Source organism: Pogona vitticeps, chromosome 1 (assembly GCF_051106095.1).
Source record: "Pogona vitticeps strain Pit_001003342236 chromosome 1, PviZW2.1, whole genome shotgun sequence".
Lineage (NCBI taxonomy): Eukaryota > Metazoa > Chordata > Lepidosauria > Squamata > Agamidae > Pogona > Pogona vitticeps.
Genome location: NC_135783.1, coordinates 247,587,111 through 247,600,565, shown reverse-complemented (window position 1 = coordinate 247,600,565; position 13,455 = coordinate 247,587,111). Strand labels below are relative to the sequence as shown.

At 44.1% G+C, this 13,455-nt stretch overlaps 1 protein-coding gene across 2 annotated transcripts in view; it reads right to left on the bottom strand.

The window, feature by feature from the left end:
* Positions 1-12,815, bottom strand: part of TMEM132A (transmembrane protein 132A) — a 30,355-nt gene extending 17,540 nt beyond the window's left edge. Inside the window, exon 1 of one of the 2 annotated variants that reach the window (XM_020792428.3) lies at positions 12,621-12,815. In XM_020792428.3, the coding sequence (XP_020648087.3) occupies positions 12,621-12,690 (70 nt within the window). In that variant the 5' untranslated portion in view covers positions 12,691-12,815. The remainder of the gene's footprint in view (positions 1-12,620) is intronic. The other variant, XM_020792427.3, reaches the window with a different exon arrangement.
* Between the last annotated feature and the right edge of the window lie 640 nt (positions 12,816-13,455).

Below are 13,455 nucleotides of genomic sequence, written 5' to 3'. Positions count from 1 at the left end.
GTGACTGTCATGATATGTGGTTGTGCTTCAAAACCTACCACTGTATCGCTGGCCAACGGCTTAAATGGGTTAGGCCCAGACACTGTTGGCTGATTGTCGGCAGTAGGCAGTGCTAAACCATGCGGGTACTACAGCATGATCTGGTGTGACATGCAAACCTTCTCTTCTCCCACTCTCTTTCATGAGTGAAGGAGCACACCTTTCAGCTGGCAATGTGAATACAACTCCTGGCCACTTCTTCAACAACCCCACACCATCTTGTGATCTTTTTCTTGATTGCATTATTTTATTTAGCTTTTGGTGGCTATGTACTTCCCTCTTTCACTGCCAGAGTATATTTCCCTTCTGATATCTGTAAAAATAAAAATGCAGGAAGTGGGTATCCAGTCAGATCTTTTGCCCTTCCATTAAATAAGGGAAGATTTCTTTGCAGTGGATGATTGCTTGCACAAAAAGCAATCATCCACTGGCAAGTAAAGGCAGCGGGACTACCACCACCACCACCCCGACTCACAGAAAAAGGCCAGTTTCCAGCCTTAGTTCATTAGAACATGCTAATACAAAGGCAGTGGGGACCATTTGTGCTAGTTCCTGAGTGAGACTGAATCGAGTTAAAGCCATCAAATCGAGTTAGCCATCAAATTCTCCATTTATTTGACATCTTCAATTTTTTAATAGTCACTGAAGTTGATGAGGCCAGTATGATTTCCTGCAGAAAATAAGATTTTACGAGCACAATTTAATAGGCTTTAAAAGTCAAAAGAGTTCAGAAGTAAAGTTGGCAAGTAGGATTTGCAACACAGCGCTAGTCTGATGTGCTCTTGTTCGGAGCTCCAAGCAGACAGACACACAGGTAAGACAGACAAACAGCCAGGTCCCTTTCTAGAGCACATTTCTCCCTACTCTTTTTTTTTGGGTGGGGGATCCCATCCACTTCAAATAGTAGTCATTTTGTACACCGAAGTATGCTCAGTTCTCACTAGGCTGTTTAGGAAGAAGGAATTCATCTTCTCCCCCTTAATTTTGCTTTTCTGGCTTTGCAAACGCTGGGGTTTGTTGAAACCTGCCACACCTCCCTCGCTGTGTTTGGATGGCCCTGTTTTAGCTACAAGTCAGATAATGAATTTATTATTAGTATGCATCAGACTTCAACAGAATGTATAATTATTTGAAAAGTAACACCTATCATTTACACCCAATAATCCTGAACGCAAGTATAAAATGTCCAACATCTGAAAGATCAAATACATCTATATGTTTAATTATCTGAGGAAGGCCCTCATTATGCAGTTTATGGTGTTCATGGAGAACTTCCTACCTTTCTTTAAAGCACACTCAAGGTCTGCACTGAAATGCATAGAACCAGAAAATGCATGAACAGCAATGTGAGATGCATGGCATTTGGCAGTCTGATATAAAGCAACCTAGTTTTATTTATGGGATTAGACAGGTTTTTTAGCCCAAGGCACTGATACCCCACCTCCTGCCAAGATCTATCCAAGAATGGCTTTATGCTTCAGTGACAGGCTAAGATCCTGAAGTCCTACCTTTAAAAAAAAAAAGGCAACGTGATATTTCTGAATGAATCCAAGATTCTTTCATTCTGCTGTAGTACTTTAAGCCTTAGCTGGAACAGATTCAAATGTCCTGTTGGTTTGGAAAAACCAAGTCCTGTGATTTTATTTAACTGTGCTTCATGGTATATTATATCAAGGGAGGCACAGCTGAGTAGCAACAGGAGAGGACTGTAGCAGCACAAATTATGCTATTATTGAAGACTGTGGACAATCAAACAGTTTGTGTGTAGCATACTTGTTTGGATTTCATGCCATGCTTTGAAGATGACCTCAAAATAGATCCTAATTTTGCTACCCACTGACTTCTTATTCTTGGTTCAGAACCTATTTACTTCCCATATGTGTTGTGGGTCAGATTGAAAGCTCTCTCAGGGATACAATTGCATATTAGGAGCACGTCCTATGGTTCTTTCTAGTGCAACTTGTTTTTCCTTCACACAGAGCAGGCAAAGTGGTTGAGGCTTGAAGAAGATGATGGGCACAGAGGGAAAATATCTTCTTTCCTCCACTAAACCCTTCTCCTTGTTCTCCCAACCCAGCTTCCTTTCTACCTTGCAGGGATACCCTTTTCTTTTCCTCAGTGGGACTGAAGCAGCTATGGAAACAGATTTTCAGAAGAAAAATCATTGTGTGTTGGGAGAGGGGCTGTTTTAAAAAGACCTTCTCCGCTGGTGCTGGCCATTACCATCTCAAAAGCTGCAGCAGTGTACAAAGAAACAAAAAAACCCTCCATTCCCTTACTTTGCTCTGCTTTGCTGCCATAGCAGGCAACTCCTAATGTATATACTTTGCTAAGGAAGCAGCAGGGTTAATTGGCATATTACCTTTACCATATTTTATAATAATAGTCTTAAAACTGCAGAGCTGGAAGGGGCCCTCTAGGTTCTCTCCCCAGGGAGCTCAGGATTTCCTTCAGATGACACCTTTCTCCTTTGCGTAGATAGTGCCATTTTGGCCACATGAGTCACAGCGTTCTCCTTCGGAAAGATTATCAGAAATTATCACATTATACGTACTCAATGGCACAATCCAGGATGGCTGTAGCTAGCAAATGGAACTTTATCTGCCCTGTTGTGTTGTATGAGATGGACACAAAGGACAGAGGAATGGAGAGGGACACCTGGGTCTGAGCAAACAACAGCCATATGGGTTCCACTCTGAGTCAAGCCATGTTATGCCTCTTTCTGCCCTGCAAGGAGTGGCTAGCTGTGGTGTATGGGTTCACAGTGGGCAAATTCATGTCTTTTCAGCTGAGAGACTAATGGATACATTTGGGCTCTTCCAGCATAAAATTTATGCACCCACTAAAGTTCTGTGCCCTGGGTTAAAACCCTGCTCATCTTGCCCTAATTACAGCTCTCCCTATGTATATCTTACATTAATTTAATCATGTGCTGTCAAGTAAATTCTGACGTATGGCAACCCCTTCCAGGGTTTTCTAAGTACATAATACACAGAAGTGGCTCACCATTCCTTTTTTAATTATTGTTATTTTGGAGATGTCCTGGGACTGTGAATCTTGCCCAAGCTCCATACAGGCTGGCTGTTCTTCAGGGGCACAAACTGGGGGATCGAAAACCCAACTGTGGCTCAACAGCTGGATATCTAACTCACCAAGCTATCCAGCCAGAATATCTACTCGAAGGGAAGTCCCACAATGGGGCTTACTCTCTGGCAAGTTGTATACTTGTGTTACATGCCATTGAGTCTGAACTGACTTCCAGTGATCCTAACAGGACTTTCAAGGGGAATGGGGTATTTAAGGAGTGGCTTTAACAGTTCCATCCTGCACCCACTGAGTTCCATGGCTGAGCAGGGATTTGAACCCAGGTCTTTGGAGTCCTAATCCATCCCTCTGTCAACTACACCACACTGGGTATCTGTTAAAGCTATGTACATTATTACACCTGAGATGGGATTGCACCAGGGCTGCACACCAGTTGGCAGATTGCTACCCCAGCACCTCCTGAGGCAACATTAGACACGAACGTTACACAAACTGATATCTAGTCCAACAATCCTTGACACAGAGGATTTCCTCTCTGACCACAGTGAAATGAATGGAGAGCTCTTGTGCCACTCCTTTGCTTTTCAGTCGGGCCTAAACAAAGCGAGCACTGCCCGGTGGGTTATCCCAGTAGCCATTTAAAATCCTTGTCTGTGTTAACCGTGCAACATTCTAGTGTGGAAATCTTAGTTGCCTTTTGGGAAGAAAACATTTTCATGATGGAAGATTTGGAAGGACTAAATTTAAACAACGCAATGCACAAGACACACTTTAAAAAAATAATGAGTGGAAACTGTAAAAGAAAAATCACGTCCCCTTTCTAAGGCAGATACAAATTATCAGGAGGCTCAGGAAAGGCCAGATATGAAGCTACTGTGTTTGCGTTTCTTCTTTCTTCTGTTAAACATTCAAACCTCCTAACTCCCTGAAGCCTCTAGGTACTCAGATATTGCTATGAACATCACATCAGATGAGACAAGGGAATGAAAAAACCAAGTAGCTGAAAGGAGAAAGGGTTTCTAGGCAGACCATTTAATTCTTAAGACCATACATCTCTAGTAGAACCTCGCCCAAGAACTGCCTGGGTGTTAGCAAAACACACGCAGCCCCTCCTTTCAGCTGCCCTCTGTGGAATTAATAAGCCACTGCCAGGTCAGACTAATGAAAAGACGGCAATCAACTAGAGCAGTGGTAGAAAGGGCTCATCTTTATGAAAAGCAGAACTCCAAAGGTGGCCAAGGATCCGTCAGCATTAATTAAGCCGGGAAAAGCCAGGAGTGTGGATAAAAGATATATACCGTTTTGAGGGATGGTTTTCATTTCATACCAAAAGCTCCAATAAACACAAGGGATGCTCCAAAGAATGGATGATGCTGCAGTTGGATCCTACCATTTTATTATTGAAAATCTCAGTCCAACGGCTCTGACAGAGAGAAAAACAAGCAAAGCAAAGCTGAAAGGCTGTGCTATCCACTTATATGATCTTATAATATATTTACTCTATAGATTGTTCCCTCTCAAATCCTTTTTTAAACATTGCCAGTCAGGAAATGCAGCTGTAAGTCATTTCGGGGGATTTTTCACTGGTGCTTCTGGCAGAGTAAATAAGCACTGAAATCCAAAGACTGTGCCTAGTTAAACTTCTGAACAGCTCACTAATGCGCTTTGTTTCATTTTCTTAATATGTCTAGCAACACCTCAATTCCACCTGGGATTTGAGATTTTTCAAAGCAGCCATTTTAATGCAACAAGACAAGGAGTAGTGAGGTTTCTCTCTATATATATACTGTATTTCTCTATAGAGTTGGGTTTTTTTCCCTCTGTCTCTCTGCTTATATATGTTTAAACAGACTGGAGAATCAACCTTAGCTTGTGAGGGGGCTGGCTTCCAAACAATGCTAAAAATGATGATACTTAAAAAAAACTGAAACCAAGTTCAAGATTCTATAAGTTATCCATATAGAAAAATGCAGCATGTCCCTAGTGCTAAAGAAGCATGCTGCTGGCGGTCCTTTGGAAAGATATTAGCAGTGATCCACTGGGGAATGGGAACTGCCTTCTCTGCACCAGCCAGTAGGCATCTTTCCAAGGCTGGTCCCTTGAGTTCCTCTGTTTTTGATCTGCTCTTCAAAAATAACCGCATAAATGAAATATAGACAAAAGAAGAAGTGAAATATAAAGCTGCCTCTTTCTATCTCTGGGGCATCATGTTCAGTTCTTCAAGCCTTAATCTTACTGTTTCTGAGGCAAGGCTTTGTTGCTAAGATTACAGTATAATAATAATAATAATAATAATAATAATAATAATAATAATAATAATAATAATAATAATAATAATAATAATAATAATAATAATAATAATAATAATAATAAAAATTGGTAATTGGTAATTGGTAATTGGTAATTGGTAATAATAATAATAATAATAATAATAATAATAATAATAATAATAATAATAATAATAATAATAATAATAATAATAATAATAATAATAATTATAATTATAATTATAATTATAATTATAATTATAATTATAATTATAATTGATAGTAATTGATAATTGATAATAATTGATAATAGTAAATTAATAATAATAAATTGTGGAAACACAATCAAAGCCATAAACACATGGTCAGTTCCAGTAATTAGTAATTAGATATCCAACTGGAATAAATACCCAAAACGAATTAGAAGAATTGGATCAAAAAACATGGAAATGAATGAATATGCATCACACACTACATCCAAAAAGTGATGTGGACAGATAATTTACCATGAAAAATCAGAGGCCGTGGATTTTACTGCAAATACAGGAGGTAGTAGAGGAGAAAAAAAGAAGCCTAAATGATTATACCAGTACAAGCAGAGAAAAATTACTTAAGGCAGTGAAAATGAGGGGATATTTTTAAAACAACAGAAACAAAAGTTCAATATAAGAAACAATTATTTGAAAATAAATTAAACAGTTGTAAAAATAAACCACTACATGGACAACACCTGAGAAATATTGATGGAAAGCATGATCATAACTGAACATGGGCATGGCTAAAACTGAGGACCCATAAGAAAGAAACCAAAGGCTTGATTTTTGTTGCACAAGAACAAGCACTCCAAACTGAGATGAAAGCTAAGATCCAAGGAATTAGTGCTAAATGTCAACTCTTCCAAGAAAAAGTGTGAACTGGTGCCACACCTCATCTACGTGTCCAAAGACTGCACAGATTACAAAATTAGACATGATCAAGTGGCAAAATTAGTGCACTGGTTGTTATGCAAAGAATATAACTTGCCAACCTCCAAAAACCCATGGGAACATCAGGTAGAGAACATGTCAGAAAATGAGGAAGTCAAGATCTTGCGGGATTTCTGGATCCAAACAGATAGACACCTTGAACATAACGTACCAAACATAGTAGTAAAATGAAGAAATGTCTGGATCACTGACATTGAAATTCCAGGGGATGCCAGAGCTGAAAATAAAGAATTGAAAAAACTAACAAAGTACAGAGACCTGGCAATCGACATCTTGCCTTTGGAAGAAGCACACTTCAGTGGTCCTTGTAGTCACTGGGGTTTTGGGAACAATATCAAGAAAGTTCACACAGTACTATAAGCAGTTGCAGATCATAGAAATCACACCATCAGAGCTACAAAAAATGGCAATATTAGGAACAGTATATATACTGTGCCGATATTTAACAGATACTTAGGGTTTGGGTTAAAACTTGTATCTGTTATATAATACTAGCCAATGTTTTTAGAATGTTGACTGTGCCTGGTGTTTTTTAAAAAAGAAATTATTATTATTATTATTATTATTATTATTATTATTATTATTATTATTATTATTATTATTATTATTATTATTATTATTATTATTATTATTATTATTTTAGAAGAAGAAGAAGAAGAAGAAGAAGAAGAAGAAGAAGAAGAAGAAGAAGAAGAAGAAGAAGAAGTCATTGTGCTATGAGAAAAACAGGGAGAACTCAAGTTATTTGACCGCCTAAGGCAGGGGTGTCCAACTTTTCACCTTCCCTGGGCCACATTAGAAGATGAAAATTTGGTTTGGGCAGCACATAAATTTGGTTTGGGCCGCATGGGGGGGGCAGCCCTAGCCGTCCTCCACACCCCCGCTCCAAGCGTGCTTACCAACAGCTGCGATCTCAGACAGCAAAGGCTGCCAGCTTCGACTCCGGTGGCTTTATGGGGCCGGGAGGGGGTCCACTTATTGATAGGGATGGCACAATGCAGTCACACAGCCCCCCTCTCCCCTCCCCTCCCGCGCCTTCCTTCCCTCTCCCCCCCCCCCCCGTTGTGACATGCCCCGGCCACATTCCGGCCGCAAGCGCCGGCAGTGTATCTTGAAACTTTGGAATTTTTTTTTTTAAAAAAAAAAAATTACACTGGGCCACATTATGAGCTGACCTGGGCCACATGCGGCCCTCGGGCCGCAGGTTGGACAAGCCTGGCCTAAGGCATAAGACAACTAGATGCATAGCTCAGTGAGCCAGACATGAGGAGTTGAATTCCCCAGTGTGCCTCCTTGGAAAAGATTCCGCTTCTGTAGCCTTGGGCCAGTTGCACAATCCCAGCTCTCCACCCACAAATAAGAAAATGAGAAGCCACTTCTTAGTACCTTATAGCGACGGAATCCCAGCAAGGTGTGTCACAAGTTGGAATCAATTTGATGACACATTTATTTATTTTTTGAAAAGACAATGGATATGAAGGTGCTCCTCGTCTCAATTCTATATATGGAAGCTGACCAGACTGGCACTTCAATCTTAGTCAAAATTGGTAACAGGACAGTGTTCCCCACAGCAGGTGACCAAAAGAGATTAGTTTAAGGATGCTCAATAGCTGAACAGATGCTTGCCATTTCTGCCCTTCCCCACCTTCTCTAGCTTCTGCTCTCTGAGACAGCCACCTCACTCTGTCTAACACTGGACCGGCCGTAGACAAAAGGAGTTTTGAGCAAGAACCTTGCCCATTCTTTTTTTTAAGTGTGACAATGCTAGCCATCCAAGCACCATAATCCTAGGGAGCTCTGCCAAAGTTACCCTGACCATTCCCTGAATCCCATCTTTCCAACACAGAGATCAGTGCAGTGAATCTAGCAATCTTCCCCAACTAGTTGGCCTCCAGACCTGCTGGACTACAACTTCCATTATCATCCCCAGTCAGACCATGTTTTCATCCTGTTTTACTCTCTCAACAGTTCATAAGGTCGACTGATCTAGGATATAATGTCCTGACCAAGGATACATGATGAACTTCCTGGCTGGGTGGAAACTTGAACTCAGAACTTCCCTGGACATCATCTATTCCCAACTCCTGCTCAGTTTAAGATGTACAACGCAGGATGGAATACTCCATTCTTGACAAACGGCCACCCACTCTCCACTTAGATATCTGTAGTAAAGGAGAGTTCTCCACTTCCTGAGGCAGTTTGTTCCACTCACAAATATTGCATACCATCTGGATGATTCTTCTAATGTTTAGCCAAAATCTGCCTTTTTGCAAACTCCACCATCTGGTTCTAATCCTACCCTCTGGAGAAAGAGCGCTCAAGTCTGTTCTACCTCTGACAGCCTTTTAGATACTGGAAGGCCTCTATTGTCTCTCTTTAATATCTGAAAGGCTGTCATGCTAGCGATAGAACAGTCTTGATCTCTCCTGAGCTCTCTTGCTCCAGAGGGCAGGATTAGAACCAGATGGTTGCATTAGTAGGGAGGGTGATTATGGATTCACATTTGAAGGCCGTCATCATATCTTGGAGATCCAGTATGGTGTGGTGGACAGAAAGACAGATTAGGAGATCTGGGTTCCAATTCTGTCTTAGCCGTGGAAACTCAGTGTGTGTGTGTGGGGGGGGGGGGTACCAGTTAAACCACTCTTTGAATTATCTCACATAGCTTGAGAACCGTATTCCGGTCACTATAGTTGGACATGACTTCACAGCACATAACACTCATCACATCTCTGCTAAGTCCCTCTAGGCTAAACAGGAAGTGAGTTGCATGACATGCACTGAACTCAGATTTCAGACCTCGGTGGAGCAACCAAAATGATGTTAGCCTTCTTGGTTCAGGGGTCTGAGTGATTTCCACTTGACTAGCTAGCCGAGTCCCTTGATAAGAGCTGGCCAGCCATTTTCTCCTCCAAATTCTAACACTACACATGTGACATCCTAAATCAGGGAATTGGGAAGGACCCTGCCAAAAATACTGTGTGCCATACAGCATCCCAAAGGATGTGTTAACATAAGCATAAAAAGAAATTCACAAAGGATATCAGATTCCCTTGGGCAGGAAATACACACACACACATACAAAACTCTCTCTCTCTCTCTCTCTCTCTCTCTCTCTCTCAATAAACAGCCCAAAAATCCTAACATATGCAAAACAAAGTGTGTTCATTTTTTTGGGATGTCTTTTGAAAAATACTTACCATTTTTTTAAAAAAATCAGAAAATCCTCCACTATCTAATTCTGCCCAAATGCAGTTTTGATTGAGGGAGACAAACAGCAATTTTGGGTCAATTCTTGACCAGTGTGTATAACTTCTCCAACTGCTGGATCAGCAGGCTATATTTACTAAGAACTGGGAAACTGTATTTTAACTGTGGTTAATGTAAAGCTTGTTTTTGTATAGAAATTGCAAAGTTTACCAAAGAAAATCATAGAACAAAAATCCAAACCACATAATCCTATCTTTGATTTTGGCCAATAAGATGAAGATGGGATATTACACTGAAGACAGAAGACACAGGCAATATGGGGTGGGGGGGATGCCCAGTCCCACAAACGAACAAAACTAACATAGACAGACAGACAGCACAGTGCATTATATCTAAGACAATAATGCAGCTCCCATAAATGGAGTTCTTTTGCTCTGCCCACCTGCTCCCTGCACGATATGCATGCAGAGTAGCAGACAAGCAGAGCATCAAACAAATAACCCCCCACCCCACAGGACAATGACTGCATTAACTGAAGCTGAGCCCTGAGGAGATCCCTTAACACAGGGGTCCCCAACCTTTTTCAACCCGTAGACCGGCTGGGGAAGGCGGGGCACCCTCCCCACCCTCAACCCCCCCCCACGCTCAGCTTGCCCCAGGTTCCCTCCCCACTTCCTTCCAAGAAGGAGCAGATGGCTGTGAGATACCATGACATCACACTCTGCCCCATCAGGTCCCAGAATTGAGAAGGGACAGGTGGGGGGGGGGGAGAGAGGAAGGGAACAAGTGGCTCTTTACACATTGGGCTCCTTTCGTCCCCTAGGGTGTGACCTCTGACACCTCTGCCCCATTCTCTGCTAATCACTCTTTCTTTCATCAATTTCCCCCTCATCAGTTTGACAGTGCAATCCAGATATAACCCCATTCTTCATCTGATGTTGACCTCGCTCCCTCCAAGCAGACCTGTGGGTCAGGGTGGGGAGAGGTAGTAGGCAAGCTGCTTCCCCAGTCTCCTGCAAGAGCACCCTCCCTTTTGCCATCTCCCGTGACAGTTTCCTTTCTTTAAAATGTCTACCAGTTCTGCAATTACATCAAAAATGGATACTCATAACAATAAACTCCCTATCCCCCAATACACACACACACACATACACACACACACACATGCATGCACACACTCCCTTTCCACGAACAGCACCAAGAAGCAGGATTTACTCATGGGTGGAAAATGGACCCCCAGATGGCATTGCACTCAGCAGCCTTCTCAGCCCAAACCACTACATGGTTTAATCTGCTTTCTATTAATGGAACAAGGATTTGGTATGGAACTGTTGCAGCAAATAATGTTGGGAACTCCTTATCTGGCAAAAATGAAGCACCAGAGGTGACACTATTGAGGATATTCACTACACACCGCCAAATAACACCTGTTTTCTTTGCAAATGCTATGCATATTGTGGTTCCAGAGGTGCTGCTTAAGTTGCTCTTGGATATCAATCCACACTTACGCCTCAGTCTGAGGGAATGCATTGTTGCCCACAAAAGCTGACACGGAAATAAGTCTGCTGGTTTTCAGGGTGACATAATAGTTCTACTTTATTTTTATTTTGTTTCTGTCATGCATTGCTGAACCAGACTAACAGCTGCTTCTCTGAAAACTCAGCAATACAAAGATTTATATCAGAAAAGGAGCAAATGTCCATAATGGCCTCCCCAAACTGGGAGTCCTCCCCCATGTGCTGTTAACCATGCCCTCTGAGGATGATGGGAGTTTTAGCCCCACACATCAAGAGTGCTGGTACCGGAGAGGCTAATCTGTGCAGATATTATGGTATTCTGATGCTTCCTTTAAGCACATACAATCCTGCAAAGTACAGCAACATTTGACCAAGGATACAGCAAGTTTTCTTAAAAAGCAAACACCATCCGAGTGACGCTACACATCATTACTGCAGAAAATGTCTGTAATAATAATTTAAAAATATTGCATGCATAGAAGTCAAAAGCAAGACTACAAACACATAGCGGTGCTGGTAGAAAATGAATTCCTACGAACACCCATATTAGGAGGAGAACATTTTTGGAATGCTATGTGACAGGTTTGGAAGGAATCCTTTTAAGGAACAGGTAGTGGGGGGGGCGCTTTGGTTTTAGCAACTGCTGCCTGTCCCTTCAAAATACGAGTTTTTTTTTTTTTGCAGCTTCAGCTCCCAAGGGAAGGCGTATCAGCAGAAGGGCTTAAATCATTTACAAGCAGCCTGTCCACCATAAAGATGGATGTAGGTGGAGGGGAAGATGCACAGTGGGGATTAATCTTGTCCTGCTGGAACAAGCAAGAGGGGAGGGGAGCACTCCTAAAAGCTAATTGAATTATAGCGGGAACAGACCTATGGAAGATCTATTTGCATTACAAGAGAAGTCCCTTGGGAGAAGCGACTAACCTCCCCCCTCCCTTAGGCGCCTGCAGCAGGTAGCGCTCCTAGCAAAAGACCCAAGGCGAACGGCGAAGCAGGGGGACAAGGGGCCGGCGGAGTTCGTGGCGGGGAGCGAAGATAAGCTCGCCACGCTCGGCAAGGAGGACCCGATGGGCTGGCTGGACAGTGTTGATATAGGCAACCTGATACTGTACCTCGCCAGCCAAGGGGATCCCCGAGGGATCGGGGCGGGTGGATGACTGAGAGGCATTGCCATCTCAGGAAACGACCACAGGGGCATCTTTACTGAAGGGGGGAGCGGAGGGCGAAGGTCCCGCTCGTTGGCTCTCCCGCCGACTTGCAGCGGTGCTCGCTGTTTCCATGGAGATCACAAGGGAAAAGCACTGTAGTTTTTCATCATCCTACTCTTTTAGGGGGTTCTCAGCCCAAAAGGGACGAGGGGGAAGGCTGGGGGACAGGGGGGTCCTCCTGGTAGAGGGAGAGGGGCCAGGCTGACCCACCGCTCCTTCGCTCCCTTCGAAACAACAAACTCGCGGGACCTCCGGATCCAGATCCCGAGCGCAAAAGAGAGCTCGCTCGCTCACCGCCTTGCCTCGAAGGCAGACCAGGGTGCCGAAAGAAGCCAGGTGCCGACTCACCTCTGGGAGCCCAGGCGACCACCGCGACTGCAAGCAGGAGCCAGCAGGGGAGACCGCGACGGGACTCCATCCTGTCCGTCCCGATCGGATCGGATCGGATCGATCGGATCCCTCCTTTGGTTCAGATTCCCACGCCCGCCAAGGCGGGGCGCATGTCCAACCCAGTCCGGCCTGCCCGCGGGGCGCTGGAACTCCAGGTGCGGGCGGGCGGGCGAGCAGTCAGCGCCGGTCTGCCTGCGCGCCGCTCCCGCCGCGCATCGCTCCCTCCTCGCCCGCCGGCCGGCCTGCCTGCCTGCCTCTCCTGGCCGCCACCGCCGCCGCCGCCGCCGGGCTGCTCAGACAATAGAGATAGGCAGGCGGGCAGGCAGGGGGGAGGGGACCCGAGCACATGGGATCAGCGCCTGCTTCTTCGCCGCTGGGTCCTAGAGCGCCTCGGAGCGGCACCCGGGACGACCCAGTGCCCTACTAGCCGCGCCACCGGCGGGCAAGGCCAGCGGGGCCAGTGTAGTAAATCAGTCGGGGAAAGGAGGCGGGGCCGTTGCGTAGCCCCGCGGGGAAAAGGGAGAGAGAGAGAGAGAGAGAGAGAGAGAGAGAGAGAGAGAGGATAACGAATACGGAGAGGGAGAGAGGCTAAGCAAAGTCAGGGACGCACCAGGCAAAGCCAGTGCGGGAAGACAGAAGCAAAAAAAAAAAAAAAAAAAAGAGTCAACTCCTGCGGGAGAGGAGCGGACAGCAAGGGTAGCTTCCCCCCCCCATCCAAAGCGTGCCATCAGCGATCCATATCTATATACCAGTGCGGTTGCTTTCTTTTCTTCTTTTGCAGGTAACGTCACTG